Raw genomic sequence first — 18,071 nt, forward strand, 5'->3', positions numbered from 1 at the left:
ATATGATTTCTTATATATAATGACCAAAAATGGAAAATGTAATACATTGTTTAAAAAGACATTATACAGGAAAACTATAAAGAAAAAGGAATGATGAATATATGATGATAATGATGATGGATATCATCAAATTACCTGTTCAGTTTGAGGGCTGGGACTGTCTTCATTTTTTAATGCCGCTGCCAAGCACAATCCTGGCACCAGAAAGTGCTCAAGAAATGTGAGTGAATGATGGACTCTGCTATACTGCAGTGTTTACACTGGTAAATATGGTAAAGGCACATAAGAACTGCAAAGAAGTCTACGGCCATACCACCCTGAATGCGCCCGATCTTGTCTGATGTCGGAAGCTAAGCAGGGTCAGGCCTGGTTAGTACTTGGATGGGAGAACTGCAAGGAAGGCTTTAAAGTAAAGCAACTCTAAACCAGAAACCAAACAGACTGCGATCTGGGGCAGCACCAAGTCACCTGTAAACGGGTGTTTCTGAGTGACGCTGGGAACAAACAGCACAGAATTCCCTCCAGTGGAATGGTGCCGATGAAGCTCACGCCTGCAGTGCAGAGGTCTTGCCCACAGACAGGACTGTGTACCCTCAAACATGTGCTGACGGAGCAGGAAGCAAACTTAGCCTGCTCTATGGATGCTTTTGGTGTCCTCCCCTTTCTGCCTTTATTTTCAGAAGCTTGCAGAACCGACAGGCTGTATCTCAGCTTTTTAATTCCCCCCAAATATTTCCTAAATGAGCCATTGTTCTTTAATCACCATGGCCAGGGGATTATCCAGTTTCATCTGAAGAAGTTACTTCTGGCAAGAGATGAGAGTCTTCCAGACAAGGAGAGGAACATTAATGATTGTCTGTTAGATTCTGTTTTAGTTGAGATAATAATTTGGGGGCAGTTAAGTAACTTGTGTAGACTCCAATGGGCCATGAATCCCCAAAGGAACTGTCTGAAATGGAGCAGCCTTTATATTCCAGAGCAAGGATCAGAGTTTGGTTAACAGTTATGTTTTGAATTTCCTCTAGTTAAAAATGGAAAGGAAGCAGGTATATTAACAGGTATTGGTCCTGGGTAAAGAACGAACTTCATTTACTTATAATTTGTACCTCATCTTTTGGTGCTAAAAGACAGAGATCATTAAGCCCCTGAATTCAGGATGAAGGGACCAGTTTACTATACCAAAGAGGAGGAGGAGTTACACCAGTGAGGTTAGGCTGAGACTGCACTAGCAACTGACCCCTAATTTAGTTACTTTCCCAGCAACCAACGACATAGATTACTTGTGGTTCAGTGGCTCAGTCATGCCCTACTCTGCGACCCCACGACTGCAGCACGCCAGGTTGCTCTGTCCTTCACTATCTCCCAGTGCTTGCTCAAACTCAGGTCCATTGAGTCAGTGATGCTATCAACTGTCTCATTTTCTGCCACCCCTTTCTCCTTTTGCCTTCAGTCTTTCCCAGCATCAGGGTTCTTTCCAATGAGTTGGCTCTTCACATCAGGTGGCCAAAGTATTGGAGCTTCAGCTTCTGTAACAGTCGTTCCAATGAATATTCAGGATTTCATTTCCTTCTCTATGTACCAACTCTCACATCTGTACATGACTACTGGGAAAACCATAGCTTTGACTATACAGACAGATTACTTAGCTATTACTAATGAATGGACACATCTTGGAACATCAACAGAAAAGCTCTTTAACAATACAAAGAGCATCAGCTTTGGAAGAAGAGAGGATTCTAGTGCAGGCTCCACACTGTGGTACCCTGGGCAAGTTAACCGAGGGGCCCTAGTCCTACTGTCCTTCCCTGTAGAAGAGCTGGTGATGCTGGCCTCTTACGGCTGCGCTGAGGACACATCCTATGGGGAGCAGCCCAGCACACGCCACGTCTGTAACAAACGGGAGGTCCTGCCCGCTCTCCCTTTTATTTGGGAGGTCTTCAGTTAAGGCATCACCCCCAGAAGAGGCCGTGTTCTTTCCCCATTGAGTGGTACCAGGTGGCTTGTTCTCTGAACAGAAAACCAACCCGTAGCCCGGGACTGGAAGAAGGCCACTCCTAGGTTTCAGGTATCTTTGGAATGAAAGGAGATGCTTCTCTGAGTTGGACTGCTGCTGTTTCTGTGCTCTGGTGGGTGACCTGGGACCAAGGCGGCATCCACAGGGGGCTGGAGCAGGCAGTGTGGCATCTTGTAGCATTCCTGTGCTTCTATGGGGATTCATGGAGTCGGTATGTTTGCCTATGGGAAAGGGATGGGAAGTGAGTGCTGGGGAGTGTGGAGAGTTCAGGCCTTGGAGTCTGCTCCGAACAGGCTGTAATCCGTGCTCTGATTTTACGGAGTGAACCAGGGCAGGCCATGGAGCCCACCAGTTCTCAACATTTCCACTGATGCATCCAAGAGATTGAGTTAAATAAATGGTTTCTGTGAGAGCCTTTGTTCACTCCTGTATTCTGTTAGGCAGAGAAAAAAGTGTTTGGGACGAGGTCACTAATTCTGATTAAGATTTATAATTCATTCTTTCACCAACATTTATTTAACACCTATTATTTGCCATGCACTATAATAGATCTTTATAATCCCCCTTCTCTGGGGGATCTTCCCAGCCCAGGGATTGAGCCCAGGTCTCCTCCATTGCAGAGTAGTTGGACAAAAAAAGAAGAATCTAAATTGGAAAGGAAGAAGTAAAATTGTCACCGTCTGCAGATGACATGATTTTTTACATAGAAAATTCTAAAGACACCACCAAAAAACTACTGGAGCTCTTCGATGAGTTCAGCAAAGTTGCAGGATACAAAATAAATATACAGAAATCCCTTGCACTTTCTATACAGTAACAGTGAACTGTCAGAGAAATTGAGAAAACCAGCCCATTTACAGTCACATCAAAAAGAGTAAAGTACCTCGGAATGAGTCTAAATATGGGGGAAAATACCTGTATTCAGAAAACTATAAGACCTCCTGGAGTAGGACATGACAACCCACTCCAGTATTCTTGCCTGGAGAATCCCAGGGACAGAGGAGCCTGGCGGGCTACAGTCCACGGGGTCGCAAAGAGTCGGACACGACTGAGCGACTGAGGACACATAATAGACCTTAGGATACAGAATTAGAAGTTCCCACTGTCAAAGGAAGCCAGGCACAAAAAGTGTACATCCCATAATTCCTGGTACATGAAACTCTAGAAAAGGCAAATCTTTAATGCTAGAAAGCAGACCACGGTTTCTTACATAAAAAAAACAATCTTATGGTTTCCTTAGTGGGGGGAGGGACAAATTAGGAGTATGGGATTAACACATTCAGACTAAAATACAGAAAATAGATACGCCGAGAGGACCTACTGTATAGCACAGGGACTTAGACCCAACATCTTGCAACAACCTAAGAAGGGATATAATCGGAAAAACAAAACAAAAGGAATCACCGTGTTGTGTACCTGAAACTAACCCAACACTGTCAATCGACTATACTTCAAAAAAAGATACAAATTTTAAAGATTAAGTCTTCATTCCCATAACCACACTTCCAGGATTCAATAGCCACACATGGCCAGTGGCTGCTCCATCGGACAGTGCTAATTCAGGATATTTCCATCACCCTAGTTCTTTCGCAGAGCACTGTTCTATACCTTGGTTGTGGTGGTGGTTACCTGGGTATATTCATTTGCCAGAACATATCAGAATGTATACTTAAATTGGGTGCATTTTGCTGTATGTAAATTATATTTAATAAAATCCTATTCTCAAGGAGCTCAGTCGAATTGAGGAGACAGGCAAGTTAGTGGATGATTATAGAGCTGTGCTAGTGCCATAAGTAAGACCAGGGTACTCTGGAAGTTCAGAGGTGCAGCAACTATAGAGACGGTGGCCCAGAACATTCTCTTAAACTCTGGGTGGGGAAACTGGGAATTAGGCCGAGAAGGGGAAGGAAAGGGATTCCAGATTCTTCAGACGCACGGGCACACAGAGTTCCTTTGGGAGAGTTAGGAAAAGGTACCCCTTCTTCGGAATGGACTCGGCGTGGGAAGAGGAGCCCACACCTCACAGAAGAGCGTGGACTGGACCTCCAGCCCCTGCCCGTCCTCGGCTGGGCGTCCTCAGCAGGGCGCCACCTGCGCAGTGACCTGCGGCTTGCAGACAGAGGGAAAGGCACGAGCGGAGACAGAGGTCCTTTCTGCTCATCCCTGTGAGGAGGCAGGTCCTACAGCCGCTTCCTTGCGGTCCTCCTTCATAGGCCCTGGCCCGTTCTCTTCCTAGGCATTCACCACATTTAACGGAGAAGCGACGTGTACCACCCCATCCTGCAGATCATGATCAAGACATCGAGATTCTTTTAATCTGCAAAACGTCCAGAAGCTTGATTAGCTCAGTTATCTGTCTTTGCCTACAGCTGTTGCTGTTTTACATATTCAAGTGTGCAGCTGGGAAGAATGCTTGGAAGCTCTCCCTGGTACCTTAGGACGCTCTCCCCAGGAGTCTTTGAGTCTCTCATACCCAGACTCTGGGTTTAGCTGCATGGGGATCTGGCCATGGTACTGAGCATGATCAATTTAGGCAGGGAGATCTTGATTTGAGATGCCTTCTGTGAGTTTCACTCACACACACACACACACACACACACACACACACACACACACACACAATTCAGGAGCACCAGCTTCTGGCAACTAGAAAACTTCAGGTCCAAGTTTCTTCCTCTGTGACTAGCTTACCATGTGACCTTGAAAAAATCAGTTCTTGTCTCTTGAGACTCAGTTTCCTTATTAACAGAGGACAGCAAACTTGTTAGAATTATGAGACAGCATCAAGGAAATGGACATGAGCTTTGTAAATGGTGCTGCATCAAACAGCGGTCTTATTTTATTTCTGGCATGTACAGGTTTCTACTCTGCTTTGCAGGGCATACATCTTGCTTATAAAACACCTTCACCCCTACCTTCACCTTCTCAGTCGGAATGACTCATCTATTCTCTCTGTGCCCCTAGAATCTTAGTCTTATTATTCTTATACTAACGAAGTATTCAAGATGTTTTACTTGGGTTTATAATACTTAGCTGCATTTTAACCAGCTTAGCGACTGCAGAGATAACAGCAATTCAGTGTGAGGCACAGTGGCATGGTTTTCAGTATATGTGCTGCCGAAGCGAGCACAGTGGCATGGTTTTCAAAAGCCTGGGCTGTAGAATAAAATTTGGGTTCAGCTCCCAGCTCCACCACTTAGCTGCCGTGTGACCAGACAAATCCCTCTCCTTTCTAAGCCTCAGTTGTGTCAACTGTAAAACTGGACCATGCTCGGTCCCTGTTTCATGTGGTTTCTGCGAGGACTGAATGTCGTTTTAATATAGCACCTGGCACAGACAAAGAGCTCAATGCATGGTAGGTAACATTCATCATTTATGGAATGTTGCAGCTGAGGGGAGCCTCAGCATTTAAATCTAATGCACTGAATTTACAGATAAGAAAAGAAGCCCAGAGAGGTGCATTGGCAGATCTAAGGCCATACGATGCTGATATGTATTACCTTCTGGAGCCCAATAATCTACATTCCCTATATTCCCTTGATACTGAGTGTTTCTCACTCCTCTTCCCATCTGGAGAAAAAAATCAACTTGAATGAATTTGACAGACTGGCCTTGAGCAGAGCGCACAGCTCGGGGCCAGGCGTCTGTCCTAGAGGACGGCACCGGCGCAGAGAGCCAGCATCCTACGGGACGATGGGGGCACCAATCGGGGACTGGTCAAGGACTGCCGCTGGTGAGGGCTGCTGGGATGAGGGCTGTGAGCAAGGGGGCAGATAATGGGCCAGGAATACTGCTGACCTGGGGACCAGACAGACCTGGGTTCGAATCTTGGCACACCTCTGTGTTCAAAGGGCGACCTGGTCACATCTAGGACATTTGTGTAACCAAAGAAATAACGATGGTAATATATTCTAACCCACAAGGTAAAACAAGTATCCATGAGTCCATCGTGATTTAAATAAACAAACTGGATAAATATGGGAGAAGAGAAAGCGCTTCCTCACAGTAGAACTCCAATGAATAAAGAGAGAAGGGATGGTGAAAACAGGATAGCATCAATGGGCAAAGTATGCTGTGATATAATGGGTAAGAATTACCAATGGGTACTAAAATAAGTTGGTAAAAATTTGACAAAAAGTGGGATAGTTACATAGTTTCAAATATCACCATGATTTTTATTAATTATAAAAAATAGCAATTTTATCACAGAGAATCCTTGCAGATATCACCTTACCCAAGAAAACAGAGTTAACAGCAGCAACTGAAGAGACATATTAACATCATCGACCTCCTGGGCTTCCCAGGTGGCGCGGTAAAGAATCTATCGTTACTGGTGCAGATGATAAAGAATCCATCTGCCAATGCAGAAGACGCAGGAAATGCAAGCTCAACCCTGGGTCAGGAAGACCCCCTGGAGAAGGAAATGGCAGCCCACTCCAGTATTTTTGCCGGGAAAATCCCATGGACAGAGGAGCCCGATGGGCTACAGCCCATGGGGTCGTGAAGAGTCAGACACAAACGGAGCGACTGAGAACGCACACACGCCTCCTGGTACCTGAGGAAGGCCCAGCATCACTTGTGTGGCACTTTTGCCAAAAGAGCACAACCTCAATTTTATCATGAGAAAGCACCACATGAACCCAGACCACTGGGAAGAACTTTCCTGAAGTGTCAGCATCATGAAAGACATGGACAGAGCAACATGGAATCCTGGGTGGCTCCTGGGCCAAAAAATGGCATTAATGAGAAAACTGATTAAATTTAAATAAAGTCTGTAGTGAATCACATCAATGTAATTTCTTACTTTTGACAATTGTGTCATGCTTATGTAAAATATCAGTATTTTAGGAAGCTGGGTGAAGGTTATACAAGGAAATTTCTGTAGTCTTTTTGCAACTTTTTCAAAGATTGAAATTATTTCTAAATGAAAAGCGAAGAAAGAGAGAGAGAGAAAGGAAGAAAGTGTGGCTGTTGGCAAATCTCTTCCCTTCCTTGAGCCTTACTTTCCTAACCTGAAGAACAAGACAGTCATCCTGATCTACTTACAGTGTTATAAGGATAAAATGAAACAGTGCAAAATAGCAGTGTGCATGTACTGATGCAATAAAAACTTACTTTTGCTGTTAGTCATGGCAGCTCCTGTGTCTTGAGGGTTCTACCCTAATGAGAAACATCTGGCTGCAAGTGACTTCCTCCCAGCCATTCGATATGACCTTGCCCAAGGAAATAATAATGCCAGCTTTGTGGCTGGGTGGCTGTCGTCAAGGAGATGGCGCCAGATAGCCCAAACAGCTGGTGGTAGTGACGTCACCTCCAGGCTTGGCAGAAAGAAAGGCCATGGTGAGACAGAGACGGGGCAAAGGGCTTTGACCCTGACCATGAAAACAGGAAAAACAACTTCCCAAACAGCCCATCTTTTGTGCAATTGATTCTATTTTCAGTTCCCAGGTTCACTAAAGGGTTTAGCACACGAGCCAGGAATACGGCCATTTGCTGAACAGGGAGTAGATTCATCCTAAGGAGAACCCCTCCCTGGCTCTTGAGAGTTTCCAAAGTATCTAACGTAACAGTGTGAGCTCAGCATGGTCTCTCCCAATTCACACAAAGGAAAATCAAGGAGGAGCCAGGGAAAGAGACCCAGGTCCCAGGATGAGCTGGACGACCTCCCAGAGTGAGGATCCCGGCGCCTAAGCTGCCGGTCCCGAGTCGCCCACACCTAGATTCATCTCGGGGCCACCTGGAAGCAGGTGTCTAAGCTGCACAGTCTGGTGGACATACCCCTGAAATAGTACTGTCTAAATGTAGACCGCACCTCTTACAGATTCTAAAGTGGAGAGAAACAAATAGAGAGGACAGACTTCCTGAAACAACTAGTTTTCAGGAAGGTTCAGAGGGACCTGGGCTCAAATCCCAGCTTTACCACTTACCAGCAAGGAGACCTCAAGTTATTTTTATCTCTTTTAGCCTCAATCTTCTCATCTGTAAGTGAAACGGGGATAACAATAGCATCTATCCGGAGGGTGGTTGTGAGTGTTAGATGCAGTAGCGTTTGTGATGTACCTAGCACAAGCGTCACGTAAGAACATCAAAATGTACACAATCTCTTCCTTCTTTCCGTTCTCAAGAGCTTTCTTCTGCTGGATGGAAAGTTAGTTCCTTCATTCGGGAAGTAATGATTTATAATTCAGCCCTCCACACCGGGACAGAGCTGGTTGTGCATTAGAAGCTTTAAAATCGACACAAAGAAATCTCTAGATCTGCGAGGTCTTGAGACAGCCATCCAGTCCAGTCCTCCCATTTTACAGCTGGAGGAACTGAGGCCCAGGAGAGGAACGGTCTGCCGAAGATCACAGGGAGTCAGTGGTGGAGTCACAGCAGGAATCCTGACACCCCAGTTTCTCTGCTTTTGGACAGACTCATCTTACTCAACTGTTGCTTCCAGGGAATCGAGGACTGCCCCTTCCCTGCGTGCCAGCTGGTTCCTGCCCACTCTTTTTCAGGCTGTTATTTTATTGCCGATTCTAGGGGTGGCTGAAGATCTGGGGATGGAAGAGGGATAGGGGCAGTGATTTGTCACCTTCTAAGGGGTGTGTGTGTGTGTGTGTGAGAGAGAGAGAGAGAGACCTGGGGTGGGGGGAGGGAGAGAGATGGGATTACCACTGACTGGGTAGTAAAGGAATCTGAGGCCATTTCCACATTGTCACAAAAACCTTGCAGGATAAGATGAAAACTATTAATATAGAATGGATAAAACAACAAGGTCCTACTGTATAGCACTGGGAACTATTCAATATCCTGTGATAAACCATATGGAAAATAATCTGAGAAAGAATATTACACACATATACATGCATGCTCAGTGGTGTCTGACTCTTTGTGACTCCATGGGCTGTATAGCCTGCCAGGCTCCTCTGTCCATGGAATTTTCCAGGCAAGAATACTGGAGTGGGCTGCCATGTCCTCCTCTAGGGGATCTTCCCGACCCAGGGATTGAGCTGTGTCTCTTGTGTCTCCTGCATTGCAGGTGGATTCTTGGCCACTGCACCACCAGGGACGCCCATATACATACATACATATACACATATACATATATATGTAAATATATATCTGGGCTTCCCTGGTAGCTCAGATGGTAAAGAATCTGCCTGCAATGCAGGAGACCTGGGTCTGATCCCTGGGTTGGGGAGACCCCTTGGAGAAGGGGACTTATACACACGTACATACATATATTCAACTGAATCACTTTGCTGTACAACAGAAATTAACACAGCATTGTAAATAAATGATACTTCAATAAAATAACTTGAAGAAACCTTGCAGGATAATATTAGCCTCATTTTCCATATTGAGTGACCCATTCATCAACATATATATTTAAACCCTTGCTGGGTGGCAGGCACAGTGCTGGGTGTTGGAGATACAGCCTGAACAATTCCAAACAGTCTCTGCTCTCACAGAGCTTCCAGTCTAGTGCTGAAGACATTAAAAAAAAATTATACACAAAAATATGGAATTGCAAAATGTGGTAAGTGCCACAAAGGGGGAAAAAATACAGATTGCTCAGAATGCAAGAAAGGGTTTGATGTAGATCAGAGTATTAAAGAGGCCTCTTTTGGAAAGAATGAGGAAACTGAGGCTGAAGGAGGACGGTACATCTACCCAGTCACTCATCTTTACAAGTTATTTTTACCCGGCTCTCTGAACTCTCCTGACAGTCTGTAGAGGAAGGTAGGAACCCCGAGATGAGGAGAAGGTTGTTTTCACAGGTCCTTCTCCAGTGCATGAAAGTGAAAAGTGAAAGTGAAGTCGCTCAGTCGTGTCCGACTCTTCGCGACCCCATGGACGGTAGCCTACCAGGCTCCGCCGTCCATGGGATTTCCCAGGCAAGAGGACTGGAGTGGGTTGCCATTGCCTTCTCCGTTTCACAGGTCAAGCTCTGCCAAAATGATCTAGTGATTGCTGTGTGCTTTAAGAAAGGCGGCCAGGGTTAGCAGAGAGCTCGGATATACTGATAGTCCGCAGGAGCCACGATCTGTCCAGTCGACAGACTTCCGGTGCATGGAGTTAGGCGAGTCTTTCCTCTCATTTGGCCTCAGTATACTGATCCCAGGTGAATTATTCGAGCCCTACAGGTAGTAGAAGTTCACTAGGTGAGAGGCTGGAGAGGGAGTGTCCCTGACCACTAGGCTCATAGGGATTCGTTTATCTATTTCAAACCAAGTGTGCAGATTACTCGAGTGGGGATTATGTAGGTAGGATTTTTCTAAAGCGAGTCCCGCAACCGATTAACGGAGTTTCAGTTCAAGGCAGAAGCGTTTGGGATGCCCAGACCCTAAGGTTCGGAATACACATTTGGTTAGGAGTCATGAGGATCCCAAGCGGTAGGTGCTGAATTCCCATCTCCCGCTTAAATTAACGGCCCAAATCTGGTTCGGCCCTCAACAAAGATGGCGTCTGCGCTAGCCTCGGCCCGCGTGCCCTCACGAAAAATGGCGGCCCACCTCTCTTTCTTTTGATCTTGCCCGTACAAGTGCAGACGCTCTGCCCTTAGTTAAGATGGCGTCCCGCCAGCGCTTCCCTGCCCGGTCTCCTGGCCAGGCCGGTCGGCTTCACCGCGCGCGCTTCGGTGACCCCGCCTCGTTTCCGTAGGAAGAAGCGCCGGGAAAGATGGCGGCCGCTGCGGTTTGAATTCCAGCGGCGCCGCCGGAGTCCGAACAAGAGCTGGGTTGGAGGGGGCGGGGACCTGGGGAGCCGGGCGGGTCGCGATCCCGTGGGGGAAGCAGTGGCGCCGTCGCTAGACACCAGCGCCAACTCCTCCTCTGCGCCCACGATGGACTCGGTGTTGGAAGAAGACGTCACCCTCCCCGGGACGCGTAGCGGCTGCAGGTGCGGCCCGGGCTTTGTGGGTTCGCGGTAACCGGGCCGGGGTTCCCAAGGATGGGGGTTCGCTCCATCCGAGACTCGAGGTTTGCTCCTGAGGGGGTCTGAGGGTCCCTGACGTGGGGAGTGCGTGAGATGGATTTTTCGGGGCGATCTCTTTGGGGACCCGCCCACTGATAACTGAGTGTAGGTTGAGGGTCCCGAGCTGCATCGCCCCCATGTCTCGTATTTCGGGACATACTTTGAAGAGGAGACGAGGGCCAGGTAAGGGGTTCTCTGAAAGAGAGGGAGATGGAACGTCTTGGAGTGCGCAGGTAGTGAGGGCTGGTTGAGGGGCGGGGACCTTGAGGGTACTCGATGGCTCGTTGTGGTTTGGGGGTTCGCTATCGTTGTTGGGAGCGTAGTTGGTCTGTCCAGACTTTGCTTATGGGGCCCTTAGTTGCCACCAGGACTCAGGCCATGGGGTGCGGTGGTTAAGAACCTTGGCTGGAGTTGAACAGAGCTGAGTCAAGTCCAGTTCTTTAACTAACTAGCTGTGTGACTTTGATGAAATGACTTAATCGACTTTCCCATCTGTTAAATGGGGCTGGTAGTAATATCCACCCAACAGAGTTGGGGTGAGGATTAGACGAGAAGATGCCCCCCACCCCCCAACAATTTGCTTGGCAGGTGTGGAGCCTGGCGTATTGTCAGTGCTTTAAAAATGATTTGGTCCCGCCATCATCACCACCACCATTGTCGTGGTCATCAACAACAGGAGTACACACTGGGGGAGAATGGCTGGATGAACGTGTCCCAGGAGGCAGTTGGAGTCTGCATTGCTGGGGTTGGGGGTCTCTCTTGGGAGGAAGGCCTGAAAAAGTCCTGCCCTGCTGTAGGCTTGGACCCCTTTGCTTGTCCTGGGCTCCTGGTTGGGGAGAGGGTAGAAGGACTCAGAGGAGGTCCCAGAGAACCTGTGGCATTTATCCAGCTCTGCTAGGAACAGGCTGCCTCTTTTGGTCAACAGATCCTAACTGAAAGGGTGACATGTTATTTGTTTTGTGCATATCTGGATGCTTTTAAGAGTAAAATGGACACAATTAATATTTATTCCTGAGCAGCAGACATAAACAGGTCCTATCTTGGGCAAACCGGGACAAATGGTTGCTATGTTTATTGAGAGCCTAACAGAGAAACCCTTTAAACGGATGACAGAGGGTGAGATGGTTGGATGGCATCATCGACTCAATGAACATGCATTTGAGCAAACTCTTGAGAGATGGTGAAGGACGGGGAGGCCTGGTGTGCTGTAGTCCATGGGGTCACAAAGAGTCGGACATGACTTAGCGACCGAACAATTTTATCAGACACAGAGTAAGGCCCTTTGAAGCTCCTGCTAGTTGAATCCTGAGGTAATTTATCACGTTTCTTTCTCATCATCTTTCTGCCACTGCCTGGATATATTGTGGGTCTCCCCGATAGCCTAGTTGGTAAGTGGTATATACCCCTCACCCGGACCGTCCTAGTCTCCTTCACGCCTCTGATAGCCTTTTATGCCACAGCTCAAAAGCTCGTTCTAAAAGTACAACTCTGGTCATCACAACCTGCTGCTTTATACGTCTAATGCTTTTCATTGCCGTTAAGGTAAAGTCCGTTATTACTCAGGGCTTCCCAGGTGGCTCAGTGGCAAAGAATCTGCCAGCCAACGCAGGAGACTCAAGAGATATGGGTTTGATCCCTGGTGGGGAAGATCTCCTGGAGTAGGAAATGGTTAACCCACTCCAGTGTTCTTGCCTGTGAAAATTCCATGGACAGAGGAGCCTGGAGGCCTGCAGTCATTGCGGTTGCAAAGAGTTGGGCACATTACTCTCTCAGGCAGCTTTGCACGTCCCAGGACCAGTTTTGGAACCTTGTTCAGTCACTCAGTTGTGTCCGACTCTTTGAGACCCCACGGATGCAGCACACCAGGCTTCCCTGTCCCTCACCACCTCCTGGAGCTGGCTCAAACTCATGTCCATCGAGTCAGTGATGCCATCCAACCGTCTCGTCCTCTGTCGTCCCCTTATTCTCCTGCCTTCAGTCTTTCCCAGCGTCAGGGTCTTTTCCGATGAGTTGGCTCTTTGCATCAGGTGACCAGAGTATTGGAGCTTCAGCCTAGACCTAGCTGGGTTTCCATCCCAATTCTGACACTTAACAGTCGTGTGACCTTGGGCAAGTCACCCTCTGTGAGCCTCAGTTTTCATCATCTGTAAAGTGGATGAGTCTGAAAGAGTTTAGCCCAATGTCTGACTCAGAGTAGCAGCTCAACAAAACATCAGATATTTTCCTTGCCTTCCGCTCCCTGCCTTTGCTGGTAACCCTGGTGCTGCATACATCCCTGAGCTAATCTCTTACCTACTTAAGACTCTCCCTGGCTCCTTTCTGGCCTCAGGATCAAGTTCTTTAATGTGGCTTCTGAGCTCCTTTGTCCTGCGGCCCTGTCTTCCTCCCTGGGCTCCTGTCTCCCCTCTCCCTTCCCTGTCTCCCTCCAAGCCTGTCACCCTGCTGCCTGCCGAGCTCTCGTGAATGATCGGCCTTTTTCCTTCTGTTGCTGGGCCTGGGTACTTTCTGTGCCTGCCGCCTGGGCTGCCCTCCTCTGCTTTGCCTTCATGTTTTTCAGGTCTCAATTTAGATGTCACTGCCAGGAATCCTTCGCTGACATCCCGCCTCCCCACCTGGGCCCTCTGTTCTCCTTTAGTCCTCCATCACTGAGGCATTCACAGCTCTTATTGACGTCACTGAATTTTCTCTTTTTTTTGACCACATCATGCGGGATCTTAGTTCACTGGCCAAAGGTACAAACCCAAATCTCCTGCAGTGGAAGCTCAGAGTCTTCACCACTGGAACTGTCAGGGAAGTCCCATGACTTCCTTGAATTTTATCGACTAATGCAGTCCCATCAGTATATAATTTGAGCCACGTATGTAATTTAAAATTTTCTAATAGCCACATTAAAAGTGTACAAAGAAACTGCTGAAGTTAATGTTAATAATGTTTGATTTAGCCTAATATTTCCATATATTATCATTCTAACTTGTAAACAAATACATATTAATGAGATATTTTGCTTTCTATCTGATCTTACTAAGTCTTTGAGGTCCGGTATTTGCTTTATACTTACCGCCCTTCTCAGTCTAGAGGAGCCACATCTCAGGTGCTCACCAGGTCCACACACTGGCCGCTCCCGGCGCAGCTGGTAACTGGTCTGGCTCCCAGATTCGACGCTGACCTGCGTGAGAGCAGGGGCTGCGTTGTGACCATCTTTGTAATGCGACTTCCTAACCTGGTATCTGGCTCACACTAGGGGCTCAGTACCTGTCTGTGAATTCACTGAATGATCAGTGGTCTGGTGAGGTGATGGTTTTATCCACATTTTCCAGGTGAGGACACTGAGGTTCAGAGAGGTGAACTGAACACTCCGAGGTCCCACCAAAAAGTCCATGAGCAAGCCAGGATTTAAAGTCCAGGCCTACATATTCCAAAGCCTGGCCCTCGGTTCCCTATCCTGCCTTCCAGCTAGTTCTCTGAACCATTTCTGAGAGGACTCTTGGAGGATTTTGCGGCACTGCTGTGGGCTTGAACTGGCTCTCAAAGAGTCAGCGTCTCCATTAGGCGGTCAGCGTGGAGGAGAAAAACCCCTGGAACATGAGGACTCTTTTTATGCTGATACGGATACTCTTCTGCTTGGTAATTTCCAGGCCCCGGTTTTGGAGACTGAACTGAAGTCCGATTTGTCCATGGCCTTCGGTTGAGTTAGGTCAGTGTGTGTGATTCTCTCCAAGCTTGTTCACCTGGGGGTACCCCAGGAGCTCCGGCTCTGTGAAGTTTAGGCCCAGATCCCTGTCCCTGGGGCCCCCGCCAACCTGAGGCCCTCCGTTAGTTCCCGCCCGATGCTGTCGAAAGGACCTGGGCTGTGTGCGCAGGACGCCTGCGTCAGAATCCTGCTTCAGCGGGTGCTAGACGTGTTGCTGGAGGTTTTCACATAACTGTCCTAATCCTCAGTTTCTCTTCAGCGACAGTCTCTGGTTGGTTGGGTGACTCTGTGGACGAAGCAAAGTTGTATGTTTTAAGCACCTGGAGCCGATGGGGGGGGGTACATTCAGTGTTGGCTGGTTTTTGTTTAGCTGTTAACGTGTTGTACCATTTTCTGGACAAAGTCCTCTGTGCCCACTGCCCTGGGCTCACGCCTTTGTTTCATGCCCAGGATTCTGCCTCTGCCTGTGAGTTTCCAGAGGCCTGGCCCAGGCCTGTTCATCTGTGGGTTCCTTGAGCACATGGCCATTAAGTGCCTGCCGCCTGGTTGGGGGCAGACCAAAAAAAAAAGTCTCCTGTAAGTTTTGTACAGTTTGTACTTTCTCAGGCAAAGAATGCCTTCGTGGATTTTGTAGAAGGAGATTGAGAAAGAGGATGGCGGAATGAAATTTCTGGTGAAGGCTTGAAAACCTGATCCAAGACCGCCCTGGGACTAGAGGTGCCGCCGGGCCGTGAGGTTTGAGGAGACGCTCCCGGTCGCCGGGGTTAGCTCAGCAAGGGCAGGGAGCGTGCCTGGCTTCTTCCCAACTGGATCTTTAGAAAGAACGATGTCTGGTACATAGCAGAGGCTCAGCAGTTATTTGCTGAATGAATCAATGTTGTTCAATCTTTATTTGAAAAGATAAATACCATGAGTATAGGTGCCGTATTTAGTAGTGAAATGCTGCTTTGTAATCACTGTGTGAAAAAGTGCACAACAATGTAAATGGTACAAGCTTGTTGGAACACAGTTTGGCATTAAAAATGTGTCTTGTGTTTTTTTAACAGCTTTACTGAAATCTGATTTATATGCCATAAAGTTTACCCATTTGAAATATACTATTCAGTGGTTTTTTTTTTTTTTTTAGTATATCTACAGAGTTGTGCAGTCATCACCATAATCTTAATTTTAGAACATTTTCATCATCCAAAAAGCCCTGTGCCCATTAGCATTTACTTCCAGTCTTAGCTGGGCTGCTGTAACAGAAAACTGTAGACTGGGTAACTTACAACCTGCGAGCAGGCTGAGTGTCCAGCTCTGCACCCCGTGGCCTGTAGCCCGCCAGGCTTCTCTGTCCATGGAGTTTTCCAGGCAAGAGTACTGGAGTGGGTTGCCATTTTCTATGCCAGGGGATCTTCCTGACCCAGGGATTGAACCCACGTCTCTTGTGCCTCCTGCATTTGCAGACGCACTCTTTACCACTCGCACCACCTGGGAAGCCTGTGATTGACAACGGAACTTGGTTTCTCACAGTTCCTGCGTCTGGAAGTCTGAGATCAGGGTGCCAGTGTGGTCAGGTTCCGCTGAGGCCCTCCTTCTCACTGTATCCTCACGTGGTGGAGAGCAAAGAGAGGAAGTAGGAGCTCTGGAAACGCTTAAAGGCACCAGGCCCATTCCTGAGGGCTCCACCGTCTCCACCTCATCTGCTCTTCATCACCTCCCCGAGGCTCACCTCCTAACCCCATCCGTCAGGTGGGGGCTGCGTTTTCTCATACGAATTCCGGGGGACACTTCAGTCTACCACACTCCCCGTTTCCGCCCCTGTCCCCTTGCTGCACCCTAGGCGACCACAGTCTGCTTTTTGTCTGTAGATTTGTGTATTCTGGACCTTTCATAAAAATGAGATGTTACAATATGTGGACTTCCGTGAGGCCTCTGTGTTGTAGCCTGTATTAGCACCTCATTCCTTGCTGTGACCGAGTGTTCTGTTGTAAACATGTACCAGGTTTTATTCATTCATTGGTTGCTGATATTTAGGTTGTTTCTGCTTTTCTGGCTCTTTTGCTATAAACATATTTGTGTACAAGTTTTTGTGTGGACATAAGTGTTCGTTTCTCCGGGAGTAGGGTTGCTGAGTCGTGTGGTAACTCTGTATATTTAACGTTTTGAGGAACTGCTCGACTCTTTTCCAAAGTGGCTGCACCATCTCACACTCTCAGCGTCCCACACTCTGTGAGGATCCTCATTTCTCCATTGCCTTGCCAGCACTTACTATTGTCTGTCTTTTATTGTGGCCATCCTGTGGGATGTGGCATGCTGTCTCACTGTGGTACTGATTTGCATTTCCCTAACAGCTGACTGTGTGGGACATTTTTTTCATGTACTTATTAGCCACTTGTATATTTTCAAATCTTTCGCCCATTGAGAAAATGTAAATGTATTTAGATACAGCAGTTCCACTTCTGGTTATTTATTGAAAAATCATGCTGGTGTACAATGAGACCTGTGTAAGGAGATACAGCACTGTTTGTGAAAGGAACAATGTGGAAACAAGTTGAGTTTCCTACACGTTACCTGGTAAATAACACATCCTTTTCACAGGTCTCTTTCAACTGGGACCCATTGTCATCTCATGACATTCAGTTTAGTAGGTCAGAACCAGAATTAAACAAAAAAGAAGAATGCAACAGAGCAGAGGAACTTGCAGAATGAAGGATAATGTATTTCCTTCTGTTGGTTGGTGTCAGTGAAGTTTGAAACACATGGCCGTAGAATGCTTCGTGGGAGTTAGAAACGCTGCTGTAGATCTATCTGTACTGTCATGAGAGCATCTTTAGGACACATTCAGTGAAGCAGAGACGCTGCACAATAGTATGTGCACTCGCACACGCAGAGAAAGTTCGGGAATGTCCTGACTGTCAGCAGTGGTTACTTCTTCCAGGAGACCAAGAGGAGAGTGAGTAATGGTCTAGAAGAACTCGAAGCTCATCCGGCTCTTTTGTATTTATATGTAGTTTTCTCTCATTAAGAACAAATGACCTAGAGTGAAAAGCAAGTTGTTGAAAGACGGTCCGGAGCCCACTGGGTGTGTGTTTTCCGAACGGGACGTGCAGTCTGACCCACAGTCTGACCCACGGCGCTCACACCACTTCGGCGGTGAAGCCCCTCGGGGCCCTCGCGCGGACGGCCAGTGTTGGGTGCCGTGTGCAGACCCAGGGGAGTGCCCCTTTGGCAGTGGGTGGGCGAGGGGGTGCGGTGGTGAGGCGCAGGGGGTGTTGGTTCACTTGCCCTCGGGGCTGGAGGCCGTGCCTCGGGGCGCTGGGCCCTCACCGCAGCGCTTGCGGAGGTGCGGGGGGCCTGGGTGGAACAGAGGCGGAGTGCGTGGGCTTTGCAGCCAGGCCGGCCTGGGTCTTTCAGCGTATTCAC

General features: G+C 47.8%; 1 protein-coding gene across 4 annotated transcripts in view; it reads left to right on the forward strand.

The window, feature by feature from the left end:
* Window positions 1-10,640: 10,640 nt before the first annotated feature.
* The window catches only part of CDK5RAP2 (CDK5 regulatory subunit associated protein 2), a 174,806-nt gene continuing 167,375 nt past the window's right edge, over window positions 10,641-18,071 (forward strand). For all 4 annotated transcript variants that reach the window (XR_011484910.1, XM_020905641.2, XM_070459194.1 and 1 more), the window contains exon 1: window positions 10,641-10,900. Coding sequence is in view for 3 of the 4 variants with exons in the window: in XM_020905641.2 (XP_020761300.2) it covers window positions 10,845-10,900 (56 nt within the window). In the remaining variant the exon portion in view is untranslated. The remainder of the gene's footprint in view (window positions 10,901-18,071) is intronic.

Source organism: Odocoileus virginianus, chromosome 31, assembly GCF_023699985.2.
Source record: "Odocoileus virginianus isolate 20LAN1187 ecotype Illinois chromosome 31, Ovbor_1.2, whole genome shotgun sequence".
NCBI lineage: Eukaryota > Metazoa > Chordata > Mammalia > Artiodactyla > Cervidae > Odocoileus > Odocoileus virginianus.